At 37.6% G+C, this 26,709-nt stretch overlaps 1 protein-coding gene across 12 annotated transcripts in view; it reads right to left on the bottom strand.

Annotated features, from left to right (window-relative positions):
• Positions 1-26,709, bottom strand: part of DMD (dystrophin) — a 2,113,538-nt gene that overhangs the window by 805,755 nt on the left and 1,281,074 nt on the right. For all 12 annotated transcript variants that reach the window (XM_081792827.1, XM_081792829.1, XM_081792824.1 and 9 more), the window contains one exon: positions 8,570-8,745. In XM_081792827.1, coding sequence (XP_081648953.1) covers positions 8,570-8,745 — 176 coding nt within the window. The remainder of the gene's footprint in view (positions 1-8,569; positions 8,746-26,709) is intronic.

The raw sequence follows: 26,709 nt of genomic DNA, 5'->3' as shown, positions 1-26,709 counted from the left end.
TATACATTGGATGAAAACAAAATACCCAGTTTCAAGGCTAATTTCTTACAATTTCACCTAGAAGTTATTGGTTGTGATACAGCAAAAATGATGCAAACAAATGCACACACTATTTGAATCAAAGAGCTTCTTTTTGATATAAATGCTTCGGAAGTTGAAGTCATCTGTCTCTTAAGAGGTTTAAATTCTGGAGAATACCAAAGACATGAATTATTATCCCAACTTCTTTCAGATTAGAATTGATCAAGTCCAATTTCCAGAGCTAAAGACGAGCCCCGGAAATGTGCTAATATTATAAAAACATGTAAAAAATGATTCTGGCTCTCTGCATCTATTTTTAAACTATGTCACAATGTCAGGCGTAGAGATTTATAATCCTCATTTAATTTCAATGTGAATACAGAAATCTTACAATTTAAATTGAGAAAATGTCTTCTGGTTATCAACAATGTACTAGATGTTCCACTAAGTGCAGTGGGCTCTAGAGAGGAGATTAAGGTACTGTCTTGCCCTCATGAAGCTTTCAATCTTGCCAAGTAAGATGCAACACATGTGGGTATGTTACATGACAGACACACAAAATCTATTGTGTTATAAAAAGGAGCAAGAAGAACTTAAGAGAACAGATTGCTTCTGCTTGAGGACAGGAGGTAACACTCCTTGAGGAAACTGCACTGACAGTGGGTTCTGGAAGATGAGTAGGATTTTGAGAGAAGATTATGAGAAAAAACAGTTCAGTCTCAGAAAGTAAATGGTTTTTGCAAAAGCTGAAGGACAAGAAAGTTCAGGTCATTTTATGCATGAGCCACAAGCGGCAAATAATGAGTATGATGGATAACATGTTTGGAAAGATAGGTCAGAACAGATTCTGTGTCCTATTGCCTTGCAGCAAAGCGTGGCCAGTTAAGGGAATGGGCTTGCTCAGTGAGGGGCGGGTGGGCAAACGCTGGAAGTGTATCTTAGAGAATATTCAAGGTCAGAGCTAAAACAATCTGTGCCCCAATTGCCTTTCTGTAAAGACGGATATCAGAGTCGTTAATGAAGATTACTGGAGCTATGTCAAACACTGGGAACGACATCTGGCAACATTAAGTGCTGTCACCACTGCCACCATTGTATAAGCATCTATACGAAGTATTATAAAGTCAAATGTCTATGGGAAAGCAGTTAATGTAAACGACTGAGGCGGGACAGGCGCTGCGAACTGAAGAGTAGACCTGTTTACCCAAACAAGTGCTTCTTAAACTTTAATGCGCATGTCAGTCGCATGGGAATCTTATTAAAATGCTGACCGTGATTTATCAGATCCTGCGTTTCGTAGCCCTCCCAGGTGATGTCCACATTTTGAGTAGCAAGTCTGAAACATCTCTTACTCAGATGCAGTTGACTGTGCCTTGAGAGAATGTGGGGATGAGCGCCTAAAAGCCAGATCTAACTTTCAAAAGGAGATAGGAGTCCTTGTTTTCTAGAAGATACGAAGCCCCTCAATGTTTAAATGTTCGCAATTATTTCAAAAACAATGCCTGTGTAAAGACACTGCACACTTTCCAAGCCGGATTCTGCCCGTGGCACTCAGTCCGCAAACTCCTGGCTGACTCAGCAGTGAGCCAGGATCAAAACTGGTGGTGAGAAACCAGGGAAGTTCAAGAAAAGAGCAAACAGACTGGAGTTAGGGCTGACAAGATCCGGGGGGCAGAGTGTGAATTTGGAGAAGGCTTTCCGCACTGGTGTCACACACGCATGCTGAGTCCACTGAAGAGATAGGATGCCCTGTAAAGAGATTTCTGAATCTTATTAAAACGTTAGGGTTTCGTTTTGTAGGAAATAAGGTACTATACTGAAGGCTACTTCGGTCAGGGGAGCCTGAATTAGTCAGGAGACAAAATCCAAGACGAACGAAGAGAAAACGGTTGTCTCACAAAGACTGCATAGAGTGATATGAATTACTAATAGAGATTTTCAAGAAGAGGTCCTACTAGGCCTGCTTTAATGAATTAGATAAGGCTCATTTCTAATTAACAGCATCCATTTGCATGCAAACAATGAACTCAGGTCTTTAAAAAACAATTTCTTCCCTTAAGTACATTTAGGAATGCCTCCCGTTAGCTTATTTACGCCATTAATTTGCTTGGCAAACTGGCATAGATTATATGCAGGTAAACTTGGGTTCAAAATATCAGAAGTAGGAGCACTGAAATGAGTAAGAAGTTACAGATTTTACATGACAAAAAGTGAAGCCCCAGTTTTCACAATAAGGCCTTTTAAGTACAACTAGCCTTATTCTGAACTTTGATGCAGAACTGAAAGGGATTTTTGTGTCCTTTTGAAAGCAGTGTGAAAACATTTCCCCCTAGGACTGCATGCCAGAAAACTGCCCGTCTTCCTTTCAGAAAGGGTTACTGCCCACATTTCGGTTTCGATATACCATTCCCCACCGAAAGAAACCAGAGGCTCTTAGACAACTGGTGGATTCCAAACCTGGGGCAGGGAAAGTACAAGGTGAGCTTGGAAACATTAAAGCCAGAACCTTGGACAAGCTCCCACTGGTCAGATTTAGTAACAGTGAGAACAACAACAAGAGGAATAACTGTAACTCACTGTAACATATTGAATAAATAAGAATCCATAAATCCGTACTGACATCAAGGGGAAAAAACGAAAGCTTTTCTTTTTAAATAGAAGAAATCAGTTGGTAGGATCATGTCAGAGTTCAGAAAAATCACCATTACGCAACCCTAACGTAGCGACTTAGGGAAGGACCATCAAAGGATATTGAAGCCATTAGATGACTTACTAATTAAAAAAGATGACACTTGACAGTTCAGGATCTGATGGTCACCACCTAAACCAAGTAATCAAACTTAGCGGCATTACAAGTGGGAACTACCTCATACCATGACCTCCCGATGGGGTCTGAAGTACATTCCCTCTTTTATGAAGTATTCTTAAGAAGTATTCTTGCCAAAAACATTTGACTTGCATCTTTTTTCAAGTCTCATCTAGACCAACTTCCAGTTTAAAAGAAATACAGAGACTAGAGAACAAGTTAAATCACACAACGAAGGGGAAGAAATCAGATAAATGCAGAAAGGTGAGTTTTGTTTTTGTTTTTGACAATATTGTACAAAATTCTTCCAAATGTTAATATCAGTAAAAAGAAAGAAATCACAATATGTCACTTTGGAGTAAGGATTATTTGGGGCTGAAGGCAACTGAGAAACAGCAGAGACAGGAAAAGCTCTCCAACCTGTGTATTTCTGTCTGAAGGCAGGGCATACCCTGGCCTTCACGAAGGTACTCTCCCTCCTCTTTCTGGACCAGGAAGAGCAGAAGACTTTTTATCACTGGAGTCTGCAGCACTGACTTGAATCTACTTACTACTGAAATATCCTTATCTTGCATTAGTTTCCCCATATATGTGACTTCCTGCAATCTATCCCCCCGAGAAAACCACACGCCTTTCCTTTGTCTTGTCACCTTGCTACAATTTGATCACTCTTTGTTAAAACGGTATATAACTCTTAGGCCTACCACTTCTTTGGCATTTTCAGTTCTTTCCTATGAAGCCCTTCATGCCACATTAAAACACTACCATCAAATAAAATTTGCATGCCTTTTCTCCTATTGTGTCTTTTGTCAATTTAACTTGGAGTTTCTAGACACTGAAACCAAGAGGGTAGAAGAAAAAGTTTTTTCCCCTCTCTTAAAAAACCAAATGCAATACATAAAACATCATGGGACACTGGTATGAAAAAAACCCTCAAAGAATGATATGAAAGACATTTTTGAACCAGTGGGTCACTTTGGTTATGGGCAGGATAATATGGCATTTTTAATTTTCTTGAGCATGATGAGCAAGATGGCATGCCATTATTCTAAGGAAATGCATAGTGAAGTATCTAGGGGTCCAGTATAAGGGGGTTTATAACTTACAAACATCAAAACAAAAACAAAAAAAGTGTGTGTGTGTATGAGAGAGAGAGAGAGAGAGAGAGAGAGAGAGATTCCCTACATTAAATAAAGGCACATATATGGGAGGTAGGGAGACAGAGAAAAAAAACATATATGGCAAGATGTTAGCTCCTGAATCTAGGGATTTAGGAGAAGGAGAGGAGGGTATATGGGTATTCCTTATGCTACTTTTTTTTCTATTTTTCTATATGCTTCTAATTTTTCATTAAAAAGTTGGAAAAACAAAGATTTCAGGCAATGTGTTCCATCAGGTGATATTTAAATTAAACTCTGATTCCTCAGTATTTGTTAGAACAATAATTGCCTTATCTCTACAATGGTGGAAAAAATACCATATTTGTCCACAGGGAAAAGAGAGAGAAATTCTTGAGGTCATTTTTTATTGCTATGGATTATGATTCAGAGAGTCCTCCATTTAGAAATTCTACTTCCCATCACCTTGCAGCCCTCTTCCATTCCATCTTCTATCAACTGGTATTATTCTAAGTGAAATGGATTTCCTTATGTTGTCAGCTATCCATTGTTTAAAGGCCTGCCTACCCACATTCCCTTGACTGGTACATCTCCTGGAATATTCCGGAAAAAAATAAAGTGTATGAAGGTAGTGACTCCACCATCAAAAAGACTGAAACCACAGTACAGGATAATGAGGTCTGGGCAGATAAACAGCTGGCTAGATACAGATAAGATCCTTTTTTTTTTTTTGCCTATGCCATGGACCCTTCTGGCAATCTGGTGAAGCCTGGGAGTCTTCTCAGAATATAACACACCCAGAACTCTGAAGAAAGTCAGTTGTACTGAAATATAGCTATAAAACTATTAGAAAAAAAAATTGTGATATAGCAATACTTGGGCTTGTTTCTTATTAACACATTCATAAGATCTTGTGGAAGATATGATAACTAGTGTAGCTATGGAGAGTGATAACCATGAACAATACTTTGAGACATCTATAACAGCGCTACTGAAATATTAAAAAAAACACCTGTGATCTCACAGGTGCTGCTAGTATTACTCTGGTTTGTTACCTTCCTTCAAAATGGAAGGGAACGCTCAATTTCCATTACAGGTTAGCAAAAACAAAGAGGTATTTATTTTTCCCATTCAAGCTCATGGCACCCCTTGAATTCTACCCATGGACCTGGGCTTGAGAATCTTCATATATAGGTTTGCTTTGTTATAACCTATGACTTCCTTTATGGCTGATAAATCTACATTTGCGTCTTCTTCATTTACAAAGACCACTTTGGTGGTTAAGCCATCGTTAAACTCATTATATTCTCCAGCTTAAACCTATAGATGTTATCCAGTTCCTCTGCTACATAATCGAGGCAACAGTGAATTTTCTATCTTAAAATTGGATACTTAATTGACTGTATTCTATACTTCATTTAATTCCAATATACACTAACCTCAATGGATGTCCACTGATATGTGAATTTGTTCTGGGAATTTTCTGCTCGTATTTCTGATATCTTGCATTTTCAAGAGAAGGGTTTAAAATTATGTAGCTGTAAGGCTCCAGATAGTTTTTGCAGACTTTTTTTTTTTTTTTGCTTAAATTGTATACTTTCTTTCATATGGGTACCTGAACTAGGCAACATGAAATATGTCCAACAGCTGCGTTTAAAAGCCCATTGCAAACTAAGAATGCCATTGTGAACTTGAATAGTCATCTTATTTTTCACCTGTGCAATAGCTAACTTCCATTTCCTGCTAACTTCTGCTTGGACTGTACTGAAAGCATGCCACTGATTAATAATAGCTTCATGAGTACAACTCTCCCACAATCGTTAGGTTAACGTATTCTTTATAAATTTTTTTTTTTACTTTTTTTTACTTTATTTGCTACTGGGTGCTTGGAAATAGTTGTCAGTGTATTGGTAGAAAAGGCACTTCTATATTATTACTTTTTTACATTTCATAAAATTTAAACGATACAAAAATCCTCAGGAAGTATGCCGCAAAATTGATCTCAGTGGAAATTTAAATATGCTAACATTTATTTTTAAAATGTAGCGTGAAGTAGACAACTTTAAAAGCTGAGTTAAAAAAAAAAAACTCCAGGAAGCTGATCTGGACTTTTTAAAGCACAAAAGTGCAATATTTAATGTAGGTCAAAATGGTTAAATGGGAGAACGATTTCTAACCAATTACAGCCAAATCCCTAGCCGTAATTAACCTACAATTTGTGTAATATTTCACCACAGAGTCAGCATATACTACTTTCTTATAAACTTAGAAGGATCTACAATTTTAGAGCTTATTTGGTGTAACAGGCATATTGCCCTCTTTTTATTTAAAAGTTCCGATTTTCATTTAGAAGTCAGTAACAGATCATTGTTTCAACTGAATTTTTAAAAACTTGTTACCAGAAAAAATATTAACATATTTAAATGATACATGAGCTAGAGACACTACAAAGTGAGAAACAATACTTTAAATATAATAAAAAATAATCTTCCAATCCATTCAATCTACTGTATGAATTCAAGTTATTCATTTTTAGAGCATGTTATTCAATTTTCCTTAATATTTTCATTTGTTAACATCTTATTTTAGACTGGACTGACTTTAGTTCCGAAATGATATTATACAGGTTTAAAGCTGCTCCTCCCATAAATGTATCAGTGAAGTAATGGTATAGTAGTGTGTATAACAGAGAGATTTCAATGTGGGGAAAAAGCATATGATTTTCCCAAGGAAGCAGTTTAACCACAAAGCTTAGAACTTTATTTTATGCCATCTATATAAAAATTATAATATTTTCTAAACCAAAATATAAAATAACCATGTTTTTAGACAGTACTATTCTTTTTAAACTTTATCAAGATTTGTGTGTGTGTGTGTGTGTGTGTGTGTGTGTGTGTGTGTGTGTGTAGGTCAACTAATGCATCCCTTTTGCAGAGGAATATGAATTCTATCTACTTCCTGAATTATGCAAAAGGAGCAAAGGCTCCAAGAGGAGGTGGGCAAAGACAATGGACCTAATTCTGAAACCTTTCTAATACATCCTCACCAAAGACGTTCATCAAAGTGTGGCCCTAGCTTTCTGAATATTAAAATCCACCTATTATGTAGATGATAGGTAGGAAGCAAGAGCTTGGCAACAGAACTGAGTTTTCATTGTTCATAACAATAGTCTCATTTGGTAAATAAAGGCCAAGTCCTCCCTTATGAAACAGGCAACATTAACATCAACAACTGGAAACATAATACAAAATCCCATTTATAAAAATATGTACGCCTTCCAAGTGTGGCAGCACACATTTGGCTTTTCTGTGCTTTCAGGACCTTCCAAGAGAAAGTTAAAAGGTGACTGAATTCAACAATAACCTTTCCGAGGTTTTGTTTTCCCCTTTGGGTTTGACTACTGTGGCCCAAGTCTCTCTGCAAGCATGTACTAACAAATGGAGTGGAATTAAAAAGTCAATATCACTATCTTGGTTTGTAGCATCATAGTCATATTCATAGCTGCTAGAAAGTGTAGACAGATAGCATTCTTTCCTACAAAACAGTCATTTATAATTTCCTTTCTCCATCTTCTTTAAAATGAATAAAACTCAGCTTGTTAAGATTGGAATATACCAGGGGGACGTGGGTGGCTCAGTCGGTTAAGTATCTAACTCTTGAGTTTGGCTCAAGTCAGGATCCCATGGTTCATGGTTGGAGCCCCATGTGGCCCTCCATGCTGACCCTGCTTGGGATTCTCTCTTGCTTTCTCTGTTCCCCTCCCCTATTCATTGTCTGTCTGTCTGTCTCTCTCTCTCTCTCAAAAATAAATCAATAAATTAACACTAAAAAAGATTGGAATATACTGAAAATATTCATATTTGAACAACCATGGGTGATATTTATTTATTTATTTATTTACTTATTTATTGTTAAATGTTTAAAAAATGTTTGTTTATGCTTGAGAGACAGGGAGACAGAGCATGAACAGGGAGGAGGAGAGAAAGAGGGAGACACAGAATCCAAAGCAGGCCCCAGGTTCTGAGCTGTCAGCACAGAGCCAGATGTGGGGCTTGAACTCACAAACCATGAGACCATGACCTGAGCTGAAGTCACAAGCTCAACCTTCTGAGCCACCCAGGCGCCCCAACCGTGAGTGATATTTACAACGAACTTGAAAGTTTAAATTTTTTTTTTTTTTCAATGTTTTTTATTTATTTTTGGGACAGAGAGAGACAGAGCATGAACGGGGGAGGGGCAGAGAGAGAGGGAGACACAGAATCGGAATCAGGCTCCAGGCTCTGAGCCATCAGCCCAGAGCCTGACGCGGGGCTCGAACTCACGGACCGCGAGATCGTGACCTGGCTGAAGTCGGACGCTTAACCGACTGCGCCACCCAGGCGCCCCCGAACTTGAAAGTTTAAAATAGCAGGAAGGTATTGCTTATTTCACTCGCAACAGCTACATGTTTCAGTATATGAGAAAAAGAAAAAAAAATCATTATTGCTACTGATTAAGTGTCGAGGCGCTTCTTAACCTTGGTGCCTCCCACTCTGGTTACAATCTTTGACAAAATCTTTTTTAGAAGACAGCTTAAATAGCTCTGCTAAAATTTTAGAATTCCTATTTTTATCTGTCGTCCTACCTCTTTTTTCTCTCTGCCAGCTGTTTGCAGACCTCCTGCCACCGCAGATTCAGGCTTCCCAGTTTTTCGTGTAAAATACTGGCATCTGTTTTTGAGGACTGTTGAATTATTTCTTCCCCAGTTGCATTCAATATCCTGACAACAGTTTGCCGCTGCCCAATGCCATCCTGGAGTTCCTGTAAGATACCAAAAAGGCAAAACAAAAATGAAGCCCTACATCCTTTTGTTTGAGAAAGATTTAACAATGTGCTACCACATGCAGTTCTACCGGGAGAGAAAGAAAGAAAAAAGCTCCACGTGAAAGTTTCTCTGTGAAACTGACATGCCTATATCCAAAGGCTACAAGACAGAAAGACACCTTTTATGTGTTAGTAAAAAAGCACCCTCTCAGTTCAGCTCCAGTTTTTCTATTTGTAAAGCTTGTCAGCTAGACGATGTTATAATATCCTACAAATCAATTAGTTGGAAACCTTCTCAAGAGCAAATTCGATTTCTTGTCCCCACAAGGATGTTCCATGTTTAACAGTCTATGAAGTGTTGTAAAATTTCAACATGAAAAAAGTATTTGGATTTCTTAATGACTATCGATAGGAGAGGTGAAAAAGAACACACGTAGTTTAGGCACAGTGTTTTAAAAACAAAACCTCTGGAGATATTTAAACACAAATTCATTGCTACATTCAAAGGAAATTTATTTCAAATTCTGTTTCCATCAAGGTATTCTGCATTATAAAACCACCTAAAACTGAGAATTAATTGCTTTTGGGGGCAGCCTATCAAAAAATCCCTAAGGTACTGTGATAAATTTAAAAATAATCTATAGCTGCCAGAACATTTTTATGAGTCATTGATGGTGTCAAGCTTAAATATCTTCTACTTTTTACTCTGAATGAAATTTTAAGAGTATCGGCAAAGGAGTGTCATTAGAGAGGAGACTAGTACAACCAGATATACCTAAAACCAAAATGTTTTTTATCATTACATAAAAATGGCACTGTACCTTTAAGAAAAAGATCATACAGAATGTTTGAGGCAATTAAAATAGTCTATTACTAAATCTGAAGGTTAGAAAATGAAATAGTCTGAGAACTTGAGATCTCTACCATGATTGCATCGAAAGAACTCAAAAATCCTTACATACTGATAGCAGAAAGTCAGTATGCAGAACATGTTCCTGAAATATGTGATCCACATTATCTAACAATACTCATATTTCCCTGTCTTTTGAGCCAATACCAAGGACATAGTAAACCGGAGTTCACACTTGTGGAATAAATGAATGAATGCATGTCTTCTGAGACTGGGTCAAATCTTCCTAAGTTTTATTCCACACACACAAAAAACGTTTTTTCTACTTTTCTGTATTATTTTGAATACAAAAATTTCTGGTAGTATAACTTGAACAGTTAAAAGACTCAATAAATCAGCAAAAATGACAACAAGGCCATTATTCCAAGGATATGGTGCCTCAAATGAATATAAAATAGTGCAGTTATGGAACTATTCATATGCTTTCCTCACCATACTCTCTTTTTTAAAAAAAATGTTTAATGTTTATTTATTTTTTAGAGAGTGAAAGAGAGACAGAGTGTGAGCAGGGGAGGGGCAGAGAGAGAGAAAAACCAGACTCTGGGCAGACTCTGAAGCAGGCTCCAGGCTCCGAGCTGTTAGCACAGAGCCCCGACGTGGGGCTCGAACTCATGAGCAGTGAGACCATGACCTGAGCTGAAGTCAGACGCTCAACTGACTGAGCCATCCAGGCAGCCCCGTACTCTCTTAAATGTACATAAGATATGCTCTAGTAAACATGTGATGTTTGCTTGCAATTAGTTGCTTTTGCACCATCACTTACATCTCACTCTTCACTACCCATTCATATCAGTGTCGCACACGACACTCACTGTTACTTGCTTAGTAAGAGATACACTCATTCGTAACAAATTATACCTATATTCCTATTATACCATCCTTTCACGGAAGTCAGAGAATGTGTCCGATTCATGATTGTGTCCCTAATGCTTAGTACAACAGCTGGCACATGGGAGGTTTCAGTGAGTACTTGTTGAATGAATGAATGCATCTATAAATGAAGGAAATGGGGGAGGAAAGTAGGAAGGGAAATGTTCGGCTTCATCACTGCCATGGTATCATTAGTATTAATACAGTAGTTGGGCCTCCTAGAGATTCAAAGACGTTAGTACAATATTCTAGGTTTTGGTCAGTATTTAATCTCGCTGATGAGGGTAGACACAGTTGTGAAGGATAATTCGTTGTACTACATACAATAGAGAAAGCAAGAGGCTCATAAAAGACGTACCAGAAGAGAGAAGGTCTTGGTGGAAGGGTGAGGAGGAGATTCTTCTGGAGGACCGTGAAATGTAAAGAATGGGTATATTTGAGAAACATGGAGGGTCAGGGGGGCAACGGGAAAGCACAAGGCAAGGCCTACGATGTGCAATCTCCACGATCTGATCAGGACTATGTATCTGGGCTTAGCGTCACTGTATGAGAGTAGGAGTTCAGAGAGAGGGGCAGTCCTGGGCGTATCTTGGGCCTAGGCAGAGAGGACTTGGTTCTTCCTTGAGGAGTCTGCAATTCTTTGAATGGCAACAGAAAATAACTTCAGTTTTAAGTTCAGGAGTGTTCGAGCTAGAGCTGTGTTTCTGGGTAATTCTGAGGCAGAGTTGAGGCTAATGCTAAGACAGGGACGCAGATAAAATACGAGGACAGGATTCTGGGAGACTGGTAGTTGGGTGAAATTAGACTTGTGATGATGCACTAGAAGGTAAAGGATAAACCTAATCCACTGTGAAGGCAGAATCTACAGGCTTTGGGAACTGGATGGATCTGACAATCACGTACAACTACAGAAACGGGAATGTTTTGCCTAAAAGGCAGAAATCAGGGAAGTAGAGGAGAAAGATTAAGACTCTCATTTGTACCTTCAGTGGTGTCCAACGCCCCTATGTATTAGTAACACTTTGACAAAATGCGTGGCATACCTATTAGATGTGTGCCTTAGCAGTATGTCTCAGACTTTCAAGTGCACGAGAATCTCCTAGAGAACTTGTTAAGCTGCCGATTCTGGTTCAGTGGGCCCGTGGAGGGCCTGGAATTCTCTACTTCTGACAAGCTTCACAGGGATGTCAATACTCCCGGTCCAGGAACACCACAGTGAGTAGTAAGATGATAGACTAAATGCCTTCCGAATCTTGGTTAAGCAATCAAAGAATTCCTGATGGTGGCTTATAATGCTATGAGGTAAAGCTGCTTCGGAATTTATCTCAGCCCTCTTGCTACGCAGTTTTGATCTTGGCCCTTCTACTCCATGGCTGATGGCTACAGTGACTTTTACAACCCAATTGTAGAATCAACAAGGGTTTTACTGTTTCTATTTCCCAGATAAGAGATAGAATTGAATAGCTAAGAATAAAGCAATAATTTAAAATTGTTAGATCTAAGTCTCATTTACATAGAGTCCCAAATCAGAGCCTTCAGGTTTTTTAATTTTGTGAAAGAATAGCTCATTAAATAGTCTGTTGCATTTGTGTGAGAAGATTTTGTAATCAGGAGAGGTATTTACAGGGTCTGATCTGCGGGAGGACGGTTTTCAGTAATAAAGCCCAAGACAGATAATGGATGGAAACAGGAAGTAAAAATCGGTACATGCTGGTTTACAGTTAGCCTCTGAGCCCAAAGAAGATAAAATTTGATTTAACAAATTAAATGTAAAACCTCAATCGACTTTATTCACTTAGGGAAAAACAAATTAATTTTAATTCTACAGCTTCTAAATATTTTAAGCACTAAATTATTCACTACCAGCGAAATTTCCGAGCTTTGATATCATACTAATGTTCTGTTGTCACAGGCATCCTTATCTATTTCTCTGGCAATTAACATCTAGTTTTAGTTTGGGACAGAAAGAAAATCATAATTAAATCTATTGGATTATTCATCACAGTTAGAAAGCTTATTGTGTTTTGATTCTGATATGAAAGCATCATTCTTAATAAGGATTCCGTATCAGACTTCCCGAGGGAACTTTTTCAAAACATAAAAGCCCAGAATTCCACCTTAAGGTGACTCAATCAGAATCTCTAGAGGTAAGGGGACAAAGGAGTACAAAATAGGTTTACTATTAAAGAGAGAGTAGGCAAGAGACACGTTGAAGGGGCAAGTGAACTGGAGAGACATGCTTTAGAGTTACCGCCATTATCCCCAACTTCTTGTATGCTTTTTAAATTGAGAAATGTTCCTAAATTATAGAAAATGACATATACACTTAAGTCCTTCAAGTCTGGTCCAGTTGAGGGAAAGGAAGAGAAATTATAGATAAGGAAGGAACTGCTACATTTTTATAGAAGAAAGAATACGAGGCAAAAGAAGCCAGTACATTTGATATGAAAACATTGCATAAATTTAAAAAAAAAAGTATGCTTGCCAAACTATTCAAAACTGTATGAAAGCACAACAAATGGAACATAAAATATGACCAATAAAGAACAAAGAATAAGCTATGAAGCAGTTACGGGAAATCGTACAATGACAAATTGGACAAGCTACGTAGGAGATAAAGAATTGGCAAAATATCACAAACTCGGCAGAATAGGAAAACAGAAGAGATAAAAAAGTGATTGGGAGAAAAGATCAAGACCGAGGGAAACAGAAGAAAGAAAACCAAATTTTCATTGAACACGTCGATGTGTCAAGAATGCAATTCTGTGATTTAATTGTAATTTTGCTCAAGATTTCCTTTGAGACAGATTAATCATTGACTCTGTTCATTCACTGGTCAAGTGAAAATACGTAAGAATATGATCATTATGAACACTTGTGAAATGGCTGGACAGAATTATACTGCACAATTTCATAGTAATATGACGCATTACCTTTTACCTACTTGCTTTACTCTTCCTGTCCTGCTTAAGACCATGACCACTCTTTCTCTTTGTCAGTTCCTAGAATTCAAGCAAGAGTCTGAAAAACAGTTTCAGGTCCTTTTCTCAGAGATAAATTAAATGAGTTTGCCTCTCATGTTAATTCTTAGAGTATATAGTCACCGCTGCTTTTAGGGGTTTTAATAAGCTTCAGACAATATCTTTCACCTTGTATCAGATGATGAATTTTTGTAAGAAAGCAACATGAATGGGCAAATACCGAAAACATACAGGAGGTTCGGCAACAGTACACGTGCAACCTAGCCCGTTGGTGGACTGGTGATGCCATCCTGGCGGAAGACCTGATGCCCCTGTGAGAAGATCTCATGATGACAGGGACAAGGACTTAAAGATAGCTGAAATCTGGGAAATGCAGGAGTTAAAAGGGGGAAAGGCAAGACTAGAGAAATGGTACCTATTAAAAAGGAATGAAAAAAACAGAAGCGTGGTGTAGAGAAACGGCAATTTTTGAATAAAGAATGAAAGCCGTAGGAGGCAAGAAGCAAGGCCCAGGTTGGGTACCTAGAATGAGGATGTCAAGAATGATGCCTACTTACTAACTACAAGATCAAGTCCAAACACTAGCTTACTGAGGCCGAAAGGGCCTCTGCTGCCTCTTTTCCCCCGCTCGCCTGATGTTTCCCACTGTCTACCTTAGCTCCAACTCCCAGTAAAACTGAGTAACCTTCTACTTATATATAGATGCTCCCAAGTTTTGCAGGGCAAAGTCATTATTCATCTGTAATGCTCAGACTAAATGTTCCCTCTTCTGCTGGACCCGTTAAGAGCCCAGAGAGAGCTACGTGCCTCTCCAAAATGTATTTATTAAATATTTCTATTTAGCATCATTCATTGGTAGCCTTTATGTCTCTATGAGACTTTAGAGTTGATAATTAAGTCATAGTGAAATAATGTTTTCTTCTTTTGACCATAAAATATGAATCTAAGTTTGAGCTGTATCTCAGATTCAACTTTTACCTAAGTACCTTACAGGCCTTTTATTACTAATTTGCAAGGTAAGTCAAATCAAAGAGGAACGACCTTTACAAATGATCGACCAGACACAAAATGCACCTTTTTATCCTATTCTTTCTCCCGGTCTAATTTTATTCTGCATTTCAGTAAACATGTATCATGTCTGACTAATAATAATGCTAGAACCATCTGCATGTTTTTGTTAGTTTGTCGCAGGAATTGGAGGCAGGAAGGGGATGGCTGTTAAATTTTATCTCATATTCTCTTTTTCCTGGGTGGTATGATTCTAGATATGCTTGTTGGTACAGGTACACTTCCCTAACTGCTCCTGATAATGGTGGCTATAAAAGAATAATGAGAATTCCTTTTAAAACTAGAATTAGACTGTTCCTTTCCAGTCTATTCCAAAGCAAATGTCCTGCCAATGAACTAGAGGAAAATTACGTACAGTAGCGATCTATTTTAATGGGACATTTACCTAATATCAAATTACAATGAAATTTCCTTTGGATGTGTTTATCTCATCGACATCAGTGATATTAATGTGGATACCGAATGGATTCATCAAAGTGCTTTAAGTACTACATGCTTTGAAAGGTTATCTCAGGCTTTCTGTTTTCTTTCTTTCTTTCTTTCCCAAGAAATAATGCCCTGGGCAGAAAATCCCCAAAACATACATTCCTTAATTTCAAGCAGAGATTCCAAAGGAAAAAAAAAAAGTACATATGTTAAATCTCTGCCTTTGGGGCTCTGATATTAAAGACTGCAAGTTAAATCCATCCTCAGACATGATTTGGTGTTAGAAATTTAATAAGTTTGGGTGGGGCATGAATACATTCTACTCTCTGAAGGCATTTGAATTAGTGGTCCTTGTTTTAAAGAAAACTGTTATAAAGCACACAACTTTGCAAAGTTAAGAGGTTTTACTTAGTTAAAAATCAATGACAGGCCTCTTTAGGTTCACAGATTTAGTCAATCCTTCTTGGCTTCTAAATCATTCATTAGAACTTCAGGAGAACTAGCTGGGAATATTTAAGAGTTGTCCTTTGTCTCTATTTACATAGGTTTTTATGAAAACAAATATACCTTTCTCTGATCAAAAGGAGGTTCTTCTCTATGACCCTATCTGCTCTTTTTTTTTTAAACTGAAGGAAAATTAACATACAGTGTTATATTAGGTTCAGGTGTATAATACAAGGATTCAGCACTTCTATATATTACTTAATGCTCATTATGATTTAGTATACTATTAATCGCCGTTATCTATTTCACCCATTCCCACCACTCACCTCTCTTGCAAGCATCTATCCAGAGATAAATGGATAAAGAAGATGTGGTACATATATACAATGGAATATTACTCGGCCATAAAAAAGCAGTGAGCTCTTGCCATTTGCCACAACATGCACGTATCTACAGGGTATTATGCTAAGTTAAATGAGTCAGAGAAAAACAAATGCCCTATTATTTCATATATATGTGGGATTTAAGAAAAGAACAAAGAAAAAAGATGAAAAAAAACCCAGACTCTTAAATACAGAGAACACGCTTGCTCTCTTAATAAGAGATCCTGGTAAGAGAACATATGACTTCAGCCATAAATTTCTCTCTAAAGAATTATTAGGGTACGTGTAAAAACATGCGACATATTTCATCATGAAACATATGGCATGTGACCAGAAGATACTTGCTCCGAGGCAGAAGAACTTGAAAGGAGACACTGGTCATATGGCATGTGACCAGAAGATACTTGCTCCGAGGCAGAAGAACTTGAAAGGAGTTCTCCTTGAAAGGAGAACTTAAAAGATCATTTTAAAATTCCTTCTTTCTAGAGGTCTTATCAGTTTGGAGCCACCCAAATATTGATTCAAAAGACATTTGGTGGAGTAAAAAGTGTGGTGAGTGTACAAAAAAAGCAACATAACAGTTTTTTTTTTTTTTTTAAGCAAGATGACGTGTAAATGGAATTAAGAACTAAAAATACTCGATTACAAGTCCAATCTCATTGGCTTTGGAAAGTTGTAGTTTCCTATTGGCTCTTGCCGTGCTTATGAAAAGTTTTCACTCCGTGAGTCATTCATTGACTACACAACTGTTTACTGCATGTCTCCTGCAGAAGGAGTGGATTGGAGAAGCTCTGGAGTAGAAGTAGGGAGACCAATTGGTTGAGGTAAGAGAAATGGTAGTGTGGACTGGGAGGTAGCAGTAGAAATATGGAGAAGCGCTTGGAAACGATTGACATTTGGGAGGTAAATAGGATTTAGCCTTTCACTAAGGATGTGAGGGAAGGGAAGGTTAGCAACCAAGCAGTTGAGAATACTGGACTGAACCCGACAGGGAAAATTAGGTTTGAAAATATAACTGAGATCAATATCGGATGAGCTAAGTCTAAGATTTGTCACGTGGGGATGGCTCTGAATGTGGTTGGATTCCCCATTTTCACGGAAAACAGTAACTTCAAAGTTAGAATTCATAATTCAAACCTATTTGGGGGCTTTCTGAACATGTGCCTGACAACTGCTACATAGGAAAGTGAGAGGAGTAATGTTGTCATTATTGACCCTTGCTATATCTGGAGACTGTTCCATTTTACTTTCATTTGCCGGCAAAGAGATCCATCAGGCTATCTCACGATTCACATAGTGTGCAAAGTTCAGATTCCCTATAACATCTGAAAAAAAAATAAGAGTATTGTTCTCATGAAGTTCCTTTTAGCTACCCATCCTAAGTTCTACCCATCCATTGCTAAAAATCAATGGGCAGAGATGATTTAAAAATATATTCATGTTGCTATTTAAGAAATCAGAAATTAAACCTTTCCCTTCAGAGACTCCCTTCTGTCCTCAGAGGAAGTTTATGTTCCTTAGCTTTGGTATAATCTCTAAGTGATTGTTTAATGTAGGCAAACTGTTCAATGCGAGTAAGTATTACCTTCACTATGATTCACTTCAACAAATACTTAGGTAACTACTCTGTGTCTGATGCTTCTACAGTGATAGATAATCTTGTCTTTTCCTGCCATTACTCGATTTAACGGAGGAGAGCAGAGTTAGTAAATAACTATATACAATGGTGTATAACAACACAGCTATGGAGATGCTATGTGAATAAGATCAATCGTGTGATTCTGAGTACGATGATATGTGTACACATGTCTGTATCTGTGTGTGGGAAGGTGGGAAAAGGAACATAAACATGGTAGTAATTAAGACTATACAAGACTCAAGACAGTTTTCTTCATTCGTTATATTACCAGACACAGTGCTGGGCATTGCTTACCTTAATACTTGCTCAAGAGATACTCGTTGATAAACTGAGTGTAAGACTAGGCAAGATATTACCGTACTCTTTAATGGTTTCCCACTTGAGAAAGATTCAAAAGTAAAATTGTGAAATGTATATACAACACCCTGGTAGGGAAAAGAGACATTTAAAAATAACTGTTTTACCCAAGTCGCCTCTCTTACCACAAATAACAAGTTATCAAGGTAAGGTTTAGTCTTTCATACTCTCGAGCATGGAAAAGCCCAGAAATAAAATGAAGAGGGATAAAACAGATCTCTGTGTCTCATATCAATTAATTGATTTTAAGCATCTAGCTCAGGTTATGGAACCCCAAGACATCAACTAACAATCCACCTCTAAGCACATGTTGGGCATCACTAAGCCTTCTATGTCCCTCTCATCAAGTGATACAGGCATTAAAAACAAGTTACTTTTTTTAAGCCTTAATTTTTGAGGTTGGCTTGCTTATTTTCCAACTCATTATCTATTATAGGGTAATGCTCTTGTTCTTTACGGAATGAGATGAGAAGGGGAGATGGTGAAACACATCTGTGCATCTCTTATTGACTGAGCACATCCTCTGGAAATCAGAGAAATCAGGCACAAGAATCGGTTCTATTATTAACATATTTGCACAATGTCAACAACTTGTTCCTTACCGAACTATATACAAACCAGAGCAACCTAAGAATAAAAGAGCCAGGGAACTTAAGGATGTCGCCCGTTAAAAATTCCAGAATTACCCATGTGCTTACCTAAAAGATCAGGGACAGTTAAAAAAAAGAGGCGAAAAACAACTATAGTGGTTTTGACTTCCTCACAAATCTAATTTGTGTAGAGGAAAAGATTCTCTTATCAAATGTTCATGTTTCCTAAATTTTGTTGTCTCCCGTGAAGCCTCCGTCTTCAACTATTACCTCGCATTCTGCACATTTTCATGTCATTTAAACTTCAAAGAAAACATTTTCAAGCAAACTAACATAATTCTGAAATGAGTTTCTCTTGTTGACTTCGTTATTTATTGGAATGACATCTATATTCTCCCACTTACCCACGCACACTCCCACCACCGGTTCATCTGTTGTTTTATCCCTTTCTTTCTTTTCCCCAGTCCAAGTTCTAGTGGTCCCGACTGCTGTACCTCTTGACCAGTTAAGCCCACCATTGTTTTCCCTCGAGACAGGTTGTTCACCATATTTCACCTATGTTAGTAACACATCCTCTGAACTGATTTCCCTTGACCCTTCACACTCCAAAATACGCTACGTATTCCTTGCAGATTAATTCTTCTGATGGACAGCTCTGGGGGTGATTTCCTGCTGAGATCTTCATCGAGATCTTCGGCACCTGCCTCATGAAGCCCAAACAGCTTAGATGAACTTTGGAACCTCACAACATTCCTGGAAGAAACCTTCCTAAGGTTCTCAAAGTGACTCTCTAATTCCTTATCCATGGCTGCAGCACAACTTGACAACTCAGAGCGATACCCTGGCTTTCTGCAGACCTCTGCCCATGCTCTCTCCATCACTAATGCCCTCATTTCTACTCGCGTTTTCCTCTCACTCCAATCCAGTAGACCATGAGCTTCATGAGGGCAGGAATCACTGTTTTTCTCTCCTTCTAGTTCTTAGCAAAGCATGTGCTACATGGTAGTGCCTTAAACACATATGTAAAGTAGATAAATACTCCAAATACCATGTCTCTTACAAAATAAATTTTCAATGAGAAATTATCCTGTAAAATCCTACTGCAGATCCATTATGTCTAGTTTAGGATGTCTTTCATAGCCTCTATAAAACTAAACATCTTTATTTTGATTGGAAGGTTTTGAATTTCTTCGGTGCAGGGACACTGTCTTCTTTTTTTGAGTTTTCTACCATGTTAATCAATAGAAGTTTGTTGACCAAATGAATGAGCATTATACATATAGTCAAAATGATGATTAAATTATATTTCTATATTTTTAAATATCTAGTAGGCTTTGACCAACACATTAGTGCTGATGGCTCTGAAAAGGCTATCTGCAGTGGCTGGTCAAAGAAAATCAAAATATTCAGCACTCCATGTTAGTGACAGAATGGCCACGAAGCAGCCCAAGCAGCAACACTGCTTTGCACTAGAGTCTTCAGAGAAAATAAAAGGAAAAGAAACCAAGTCGGAAAATGTCTCTATCATTCCCAATTTGCCTATTATACCAATAACCTCAAAATAATATTACTTCCACATGTGTGTGCTCTCGCTCCAAACAGAACAAAAAAATTAAAAAAGATAATATTACTTTTCACCCCAAAAGAAGGGCACTGTCTTCAACAGACATGACATCTGTTCATGAATGGCCAGTACATGAAAAGAAGTTCAATACTGTCAGCCATCAGGGTGACACAGATTAAGACCACAACAAGAAACCACTTTATATCCCGTAAAATGGCACAGTTAAAAAGAACTGCTAAAATCAAATGTTGGTGAGAATGTAGGGGAAACAGCGCTCTCCAACATGACCGGTTAGGGTGTAAAATGACACAACCACTTGAGAAAACTGTTTTTGCAGGATCTTACGAAGTTAAGCACTTGACCTAGCCATTCCCAGGGAAATGCAAACACTCACAAAAAGACTTTTCCACAAACACTCACAGCATCTTAATTCCGAGCATCTCCAAACTGAAAGTAGCCTGGCTATCCATCAAGACATTTTTACTATATGTGTAGGAGACAGACGAATCACAGAATATTTTCACAGTGAAAAAATGAGCCAGCCGTAAAAAGGGATGAACTACCGGTGCCATAACATGGATGAATCTCAAAAAGACTATGTTGGTCAAAATACTACATACTGCATGATTCCATTTATTGGTTTCATAAACCATTTATGGTTTCATAAACCAAGAGTAGACAAGACTAATGTAGGGTGATAGAAATGAAAACAATAGGTGCCTATGGGGGTTGAATCTACTGGGAGATGGCGTGAGGTGATGGGAATGTTCTTGTTATCGAGGTCGTGGTTTCATGAGTGGAAGAAATTGATCAAGTTAAATTGAACACACGATCTATCTGTTTCCAGGGGCATCCTTCTATACTTCTTTACATGCTCGCGACAGTCATACAGATCCAGAAAGCATGGGAAATAAATTACATGGCAAAATCTCAATATTACTCAAAATACCCTGACAGCTTGAAATGAACTAAATTCAACAGGTTCAAATTTTTTATAGGAATCAATTCTTCCTGCCCTCCCAAATAAATCTTATTTCATCTTAGATATATTTTACTTCTATTAAGAAATAAGAACATGTCACTTTCAAGTACTTCTCTGTCCTCAAACACTATTCTAGCCATGTTATCGATGAAGATATACAACAAATTTAAATTCGCTCTCTCTCACTTCACACAGTACCTGTAGATATTTCTTATGCAAGATGAGAACTAAGACAGCCTCATTGGCAAACCTCAATAATCTGCAGACAGAATTTAAAAGGGTTCAGAAGATTAGTCAGGCTATAGAGGTTTCATTTGGGCGATATAGAAGACAAGTAAAGGGGCATCCGTATTTTAGTAAAGTGTGTGTGCGTGTGCGCGCGTGCGCATGTGTGGGGTGTGGTATGTTTATTAGATTAAGAGGGGGGGAACATAGTGATCCCATGATCTTACATTCTAAGAGATAAAATGGCTCAAGAGGACTTTGAGGTTTTCAAAAAGAAAATTTCGACAAAATAGCAAGCGATCCCAATAAGTATTTTCTTAAAGGGTGGGGGTCATTTAACCAGATGCATGCCACAACACAGGGGATCCTCAAAGGAGCTCATATTCTACAAATGTACGAACATGAGATACCATAAGAGACACATAACTGAGGGCAAATCTTAAAAAAGAATACAGAACTACTTAAACAGCGAGGAAAAGCCAGGCCTGGAATTGAGACCTGATACGATGTTAAAAAACCACATCCAGGGCCTTTTCATTTCCTCCTGGAGAAAGAAGAACCGGAAAGACATAGGTTCACTGACTGGGGCAGAAGGGCGGAAGGTTAGGGATAGAGATGACACAGAAAGCAAAACTGCTCAGTCCCTCTGCTTGTCTGCTCTGTCAAGGAGAATGTTCATCAGACTGGAAAAGGCATAACCGTACGAGGGAAATGAAGCCCAAAATAGGTGAGGGAATTTTAAGAGAGCACCTTGCTGCTCTAAATGAGCTAAAATCTCTGGCCCCAGACCAATTATATCCCAGGGAAATGAGAGAACCTGCTCAATGCGGTCCTACCCTGCTGTCAGTGGTCTTTGAGGAACTCCGTTAACACAGGAGATGGGCAAATGTCATCCCAATTTGCACAAATGGGAAGAAGCGACTGCACTCCTTTCCATCTATTCCTGCTAAAGAGCATTTCTGGATGAGGGGCAAAAGAATACTTGTTAATAAAGACAACTGAGTCAGCTAATTTGGGTTTGTACGATAACTTGTTCTTAGGGGAGACACATGTGCCTGAGTTTGTGGCGTAATCTCTTTTGCATTACGAAGACTCCATCTCAGATTTCTGAGCAACTTAAAATAACTTCTTTTCCAGTTAATAAAACCATCCCCAGTTCCTAAAATGAAGTAACTGTGTAAGTATTTTGTTGTGTTTTACAAGGAATAACATCACGCCAAATTGCCTACCACCTGAACAAGTCCCAAGGCCTCTGACTAATGATGAACAGAGACAACGATGTGATGCATGAACCACTTTGTGTATCTGACATGGAGAAAAAAGCGTTTCCTTCGCACAAGAGAACAAGAGGACCTAAGACTCAGAAGCACTGAAGAATCTACAAAGCAGGGAGATTCCTGAAGAAAAAAAAAGGTGGGAGGGAGGGCATGTGAGAATTAGACTAGATGAATATCCACAAAAATGTGAAGTGTGATCTCTGGGAAATGAGGTTATTAGTAATTTGTATGCCTTTTTTTCATCATTTGAAATGTGTTTTTCCAATGAGAAGGTATACTTTTTTTTTTTAATCGGAAAGAAATGCTATATTCATTTGGAATATAAATGGATATAATCTAACCCAAACAAAATATTTTATTTAGACTTATTACTTAAGGGTAAGAAGACAGACAAAATAGCCTTTCCTGGTGCTGTATTTTAATTATTCAAATTGCAGTATTTTTAAGTAAGGTTATCTCATTTTATCTACTAAGATAGCAGCACCTGTAAAATATAATTCACTACATTATTTGCTCAAGTAGATAGTATTAAAGTTACTTATGGCTATTGCCATGCATAGTGAACAAAATACATCCAACATCAGAAGTAGTAATTCATCACTTCTCAAGTAATATTAAGCTCTGCTAATATTGTCATTTCATAGCTTTCTTTAATGGTATTTTTCTACATATTTGTTTTGAATACATCAATGTGTACCATGAAACTATCAAGGAAGAAAGGTTGTTAAAAATTCCACAGGTCCAGTTTACTTGATGCCCTATGGACATGCTGCCTTTTAGGTGGAAACTCACAATTACTATAGCAAATGTACCTTAGGAAATAGCTGGAAACAGCACTAATTTTGTTTTCCCATCACCCCCCAAAAGGCTAATAAAGACCATCATGATATGGAGGCATTTTCTCAAAACTCCCACTCTCTACCATTCTTTTTTCATATTTATGATCTTTTTCTTCTCCTTGGCCTTAAAATAAAACTTTAGTCTGTATCCCCCACCTTCCATTTTTTCTGTTATTTCATTTTATAGTTTGAAATTTTGTTAGGCACAGCATCAAATCCTTCGTGAAGTAAAGAAGTGTATACATCAATAAAACCTAAAACTCAATTTGCACCTTTAAATAAGCACTTGAGATGTTTTTATCAGTAACAATAAATAAGGTTTTGTTTTTGACATTTCAAACGAGTATCACGTTCTCAATGTGAAAAGAAAGTTATTTTAAAAAAAAAAGCAAGAAGGTCAATCTGTGACATTTGCAATACATTCTAGACTCAACAACAACTGAAGTATCAACCTCGTCATCTGCCCTGGTGTGATCCGTTGTTCAACCCAGGGATGGCATTTGTCATAGAGAAAATCTGACTGTGTCCAACAGGCCAAGATATTATTAATACTACACTAAGAGAATTTTTACAATGGTATTATTGTGATAACATCTTATTCTTACATAACTTATAAAGTGCCATGATTATTTCATTTGGGACCCATACGCATCCATGAGATAAGCAAAAGTTATGTTATCCCCATGTTAAAGATAAGACATTGGACAGGATGGATATGCTCATAGCATAGATTGTAGTGATAGTTTCATGGATACGCACTTATCTCCAAAATCACCCAGTATATACATTAAATATATATAATTTTATATTTGTCAATCAGGCCTCAGTCTGCCTCTTTTCTGATTCATGTACTTAGTTTTTCCAGAGAGATGCAGACACAAGGAAAGTAGAAAATACACAAAATTGGGCAAATTGCATACATGCTGAAATAATTTTGAAAATAAAAAACCAAGTGTTTCATTATTGTAGCTCTTTTTCTTGGGAGAAAAAACTTGTTACTGGTTTTCCTATTAAACAACTATTTGGTCTACTTTGACAGTGTCTGCATTTTCAATTACACGTCATCATTCTTAAGAAAACAAAATTCTCATTCCAAAATAATGAGAAATATCAGCCCTGAGTATGTTTGAAGCTGATTTAGGGAGGACTACAGCATTCCTAGATTAGATTACATGTTTCTGTAAAGTCACTCTATTATAATGTCATGCTGACATGATTCCTGATAATGTATTTAATGGTTAAAATATGCATAGTAAACATTTGTGAAGAGTTTACAGCATCTAATTTTCGGTCTTCCTTTGAAACAGGAAGGTGAGTGATGCAATTGTGGTACTTTTGCTGTTCAACTTAATGAAAATTCTGTCCGCTATCAATCAAATGGATGTTCTCTTTTTGTTGTCCAAACCAACATGCTCAAAAGTAATTTATTTTTATGGAAAGGTCCTGTATTAACATGATGAAAAAACACAAACAAGGCCCTAATTTCTTTCAGATGCACTTGGTGGCAAAATATATACTAGAGGGTGGGGATGCTTTATTTTTATATTTGTATTTTTGAGGTTATGTGGCCAGACCAGGTGCTATACAGATGGGCAAGTGTTAAATTAGCATCTTTCAATAAATAATATTAGCCAATCTTCAGAAATGAAAATACGACCTTCAACTCTTTTCTATAAAAATAGAAGATTGGGGACATCTGAGTGGCTCAGTTGGTTAAGTGACCAACTCTTGATTATGGCTCAAGTCATGATCTCCCAGTTTATGAACTGGATCCCCATGTTGGGTTCTGGGTGGACAGTGCAAAGTGTGCTTGGGATTCTCTCTCCTTCTCTCTGCTCCTCCCCCACTTGTGTGAGCATGCTCTCTCTCAAAATAAATGAACTTAAAAACATAACAGATTGGGTCGCCTGGTGGCTCAGTCGGTTGAGCTTCCGAATTCGGCTCAGGTCATGGTCTTGTGGTTCGTGAGTTCTGGCCCTGCTTTGGATTCTGTGTCTCCACCTCTCTCTGTCTCTCTCTCTCTCTCTCTCTCTCTCTCTCTCCCTTTCTCTCAAAAATTAATAAACATTAAAAAAATAGAAGATTGATTGATGCTCGTCTGAGATGCTGCTTCAACAATACAACATCCACTAGGCCAACAGTAATGTGGGATGATTTGAGTTCTTGTAGAAATAAGTCATAATGTGGATAATCACAGATCAACAAACCACATGGCATACCATAAAAACCAACGACATATGATAATTTCATTTTCTAAGTATTTAGAAATCTTTTAATTTTGAAGATCACCATAAGAGGTAGAAACAATATAAAAGAATAGACATGGTGATAAGTTACTATTACTTCTATCAATAAGACAATCATTCACGAAAGTGGCATTATTTAAAAATAAGCTCACGTGGACACAGAGCTGAAACTTAGTATTCTTATATGTATATTCGTGTAGAGAAAAATACTCAGTGAGACAAACTGTTTGAATACTGTTAACTATGGTAGAAATGGAGTGTCTACAGCTATGTGTGTAAAGGGGAAGAACATGCACCTGTACGAGTATATGTCCAAGCAGCATGAGGAGAAAACATCTAAAATAATATTTGCTATGAAATCGTTATCAAAAATCACCATTTAATCACTTGTGATGCTCATCACAATCGGCAAAACAATTAACACCTTTGTTTGTAGTCACGGCTATTAGAGGAGAAATCCTCAAATCCCTAGCTGATGATAAGATTTAACTGACCACGGCTCCTCAATCCATTTGCTTGCCTTCTCTTGTCATTGGGCAAGAATGACAATATCATAACCATATTCCAATCTCATCATCTTCTACTAAAAATATCTGCTGTCTATTTTCCATGATGCAAGAACATGTTTCTTTTTAACAGAGGTAACAATAATAGTAAAGTACTAAAGTATGTACCTTAAAAAAAGTGTTTCAGTAGTAGCTCTCACTGTTTGTTTCCTAGCATGCATCTAAACAACTAACTTCTAAAAGTCGGATATTTACTGCCTTGTTTGAGAACACAGTCCCTTATATAGAAAAATCGGACTAAAGGATTTATTACTTAGTTATCTAAATCGAAGAGAAATTTGTGTTTTATCACAGAATGGTAGGTGGGTGATTAGATACAAAGTCCAGAGGCATCAGAAGGCAAAACAGTTTGTGTTTTTATCAGTTATGTGACTTTGAGCAAATCACTTGATTGTCATTCATTTGTAAGATTTCACAAATAATAACACTAGCACCTACCACGTCGTGTTGTTATGAGGATAAAATGAGACCCAAGGAGTGAGCACCTGCTCCTGAACGTTTTAATTTCTTTTTTTTCCCTGCTCCGTTAGGCATTGCTGATAAAAATTCTCTTCTAAAAACTGATTTATACGTATGCTCTCAGGAGTTTTTATT

The sequence above is a fragment of the Panthera onca genome, chromosome X (genome assembly GCF_046562875.1).
Source record: "Panthera onca isolate mPanOnc1 chromosome X, mPanOnc1 haplotype 2, whole genome shotgun sequence".
Classification (NCBI taxonomy): domain Eukaryota; kingdom Metazoa; phylum Chordata; class Mammalia; order Carnivora; family Felidae; genus Panthera; species Panthera onca.
The sequence above is the reverse complement of the archived record's forward strand: the minus strand, read 5'-3'. Positions and strand labels throughout refer to the sequence as shown.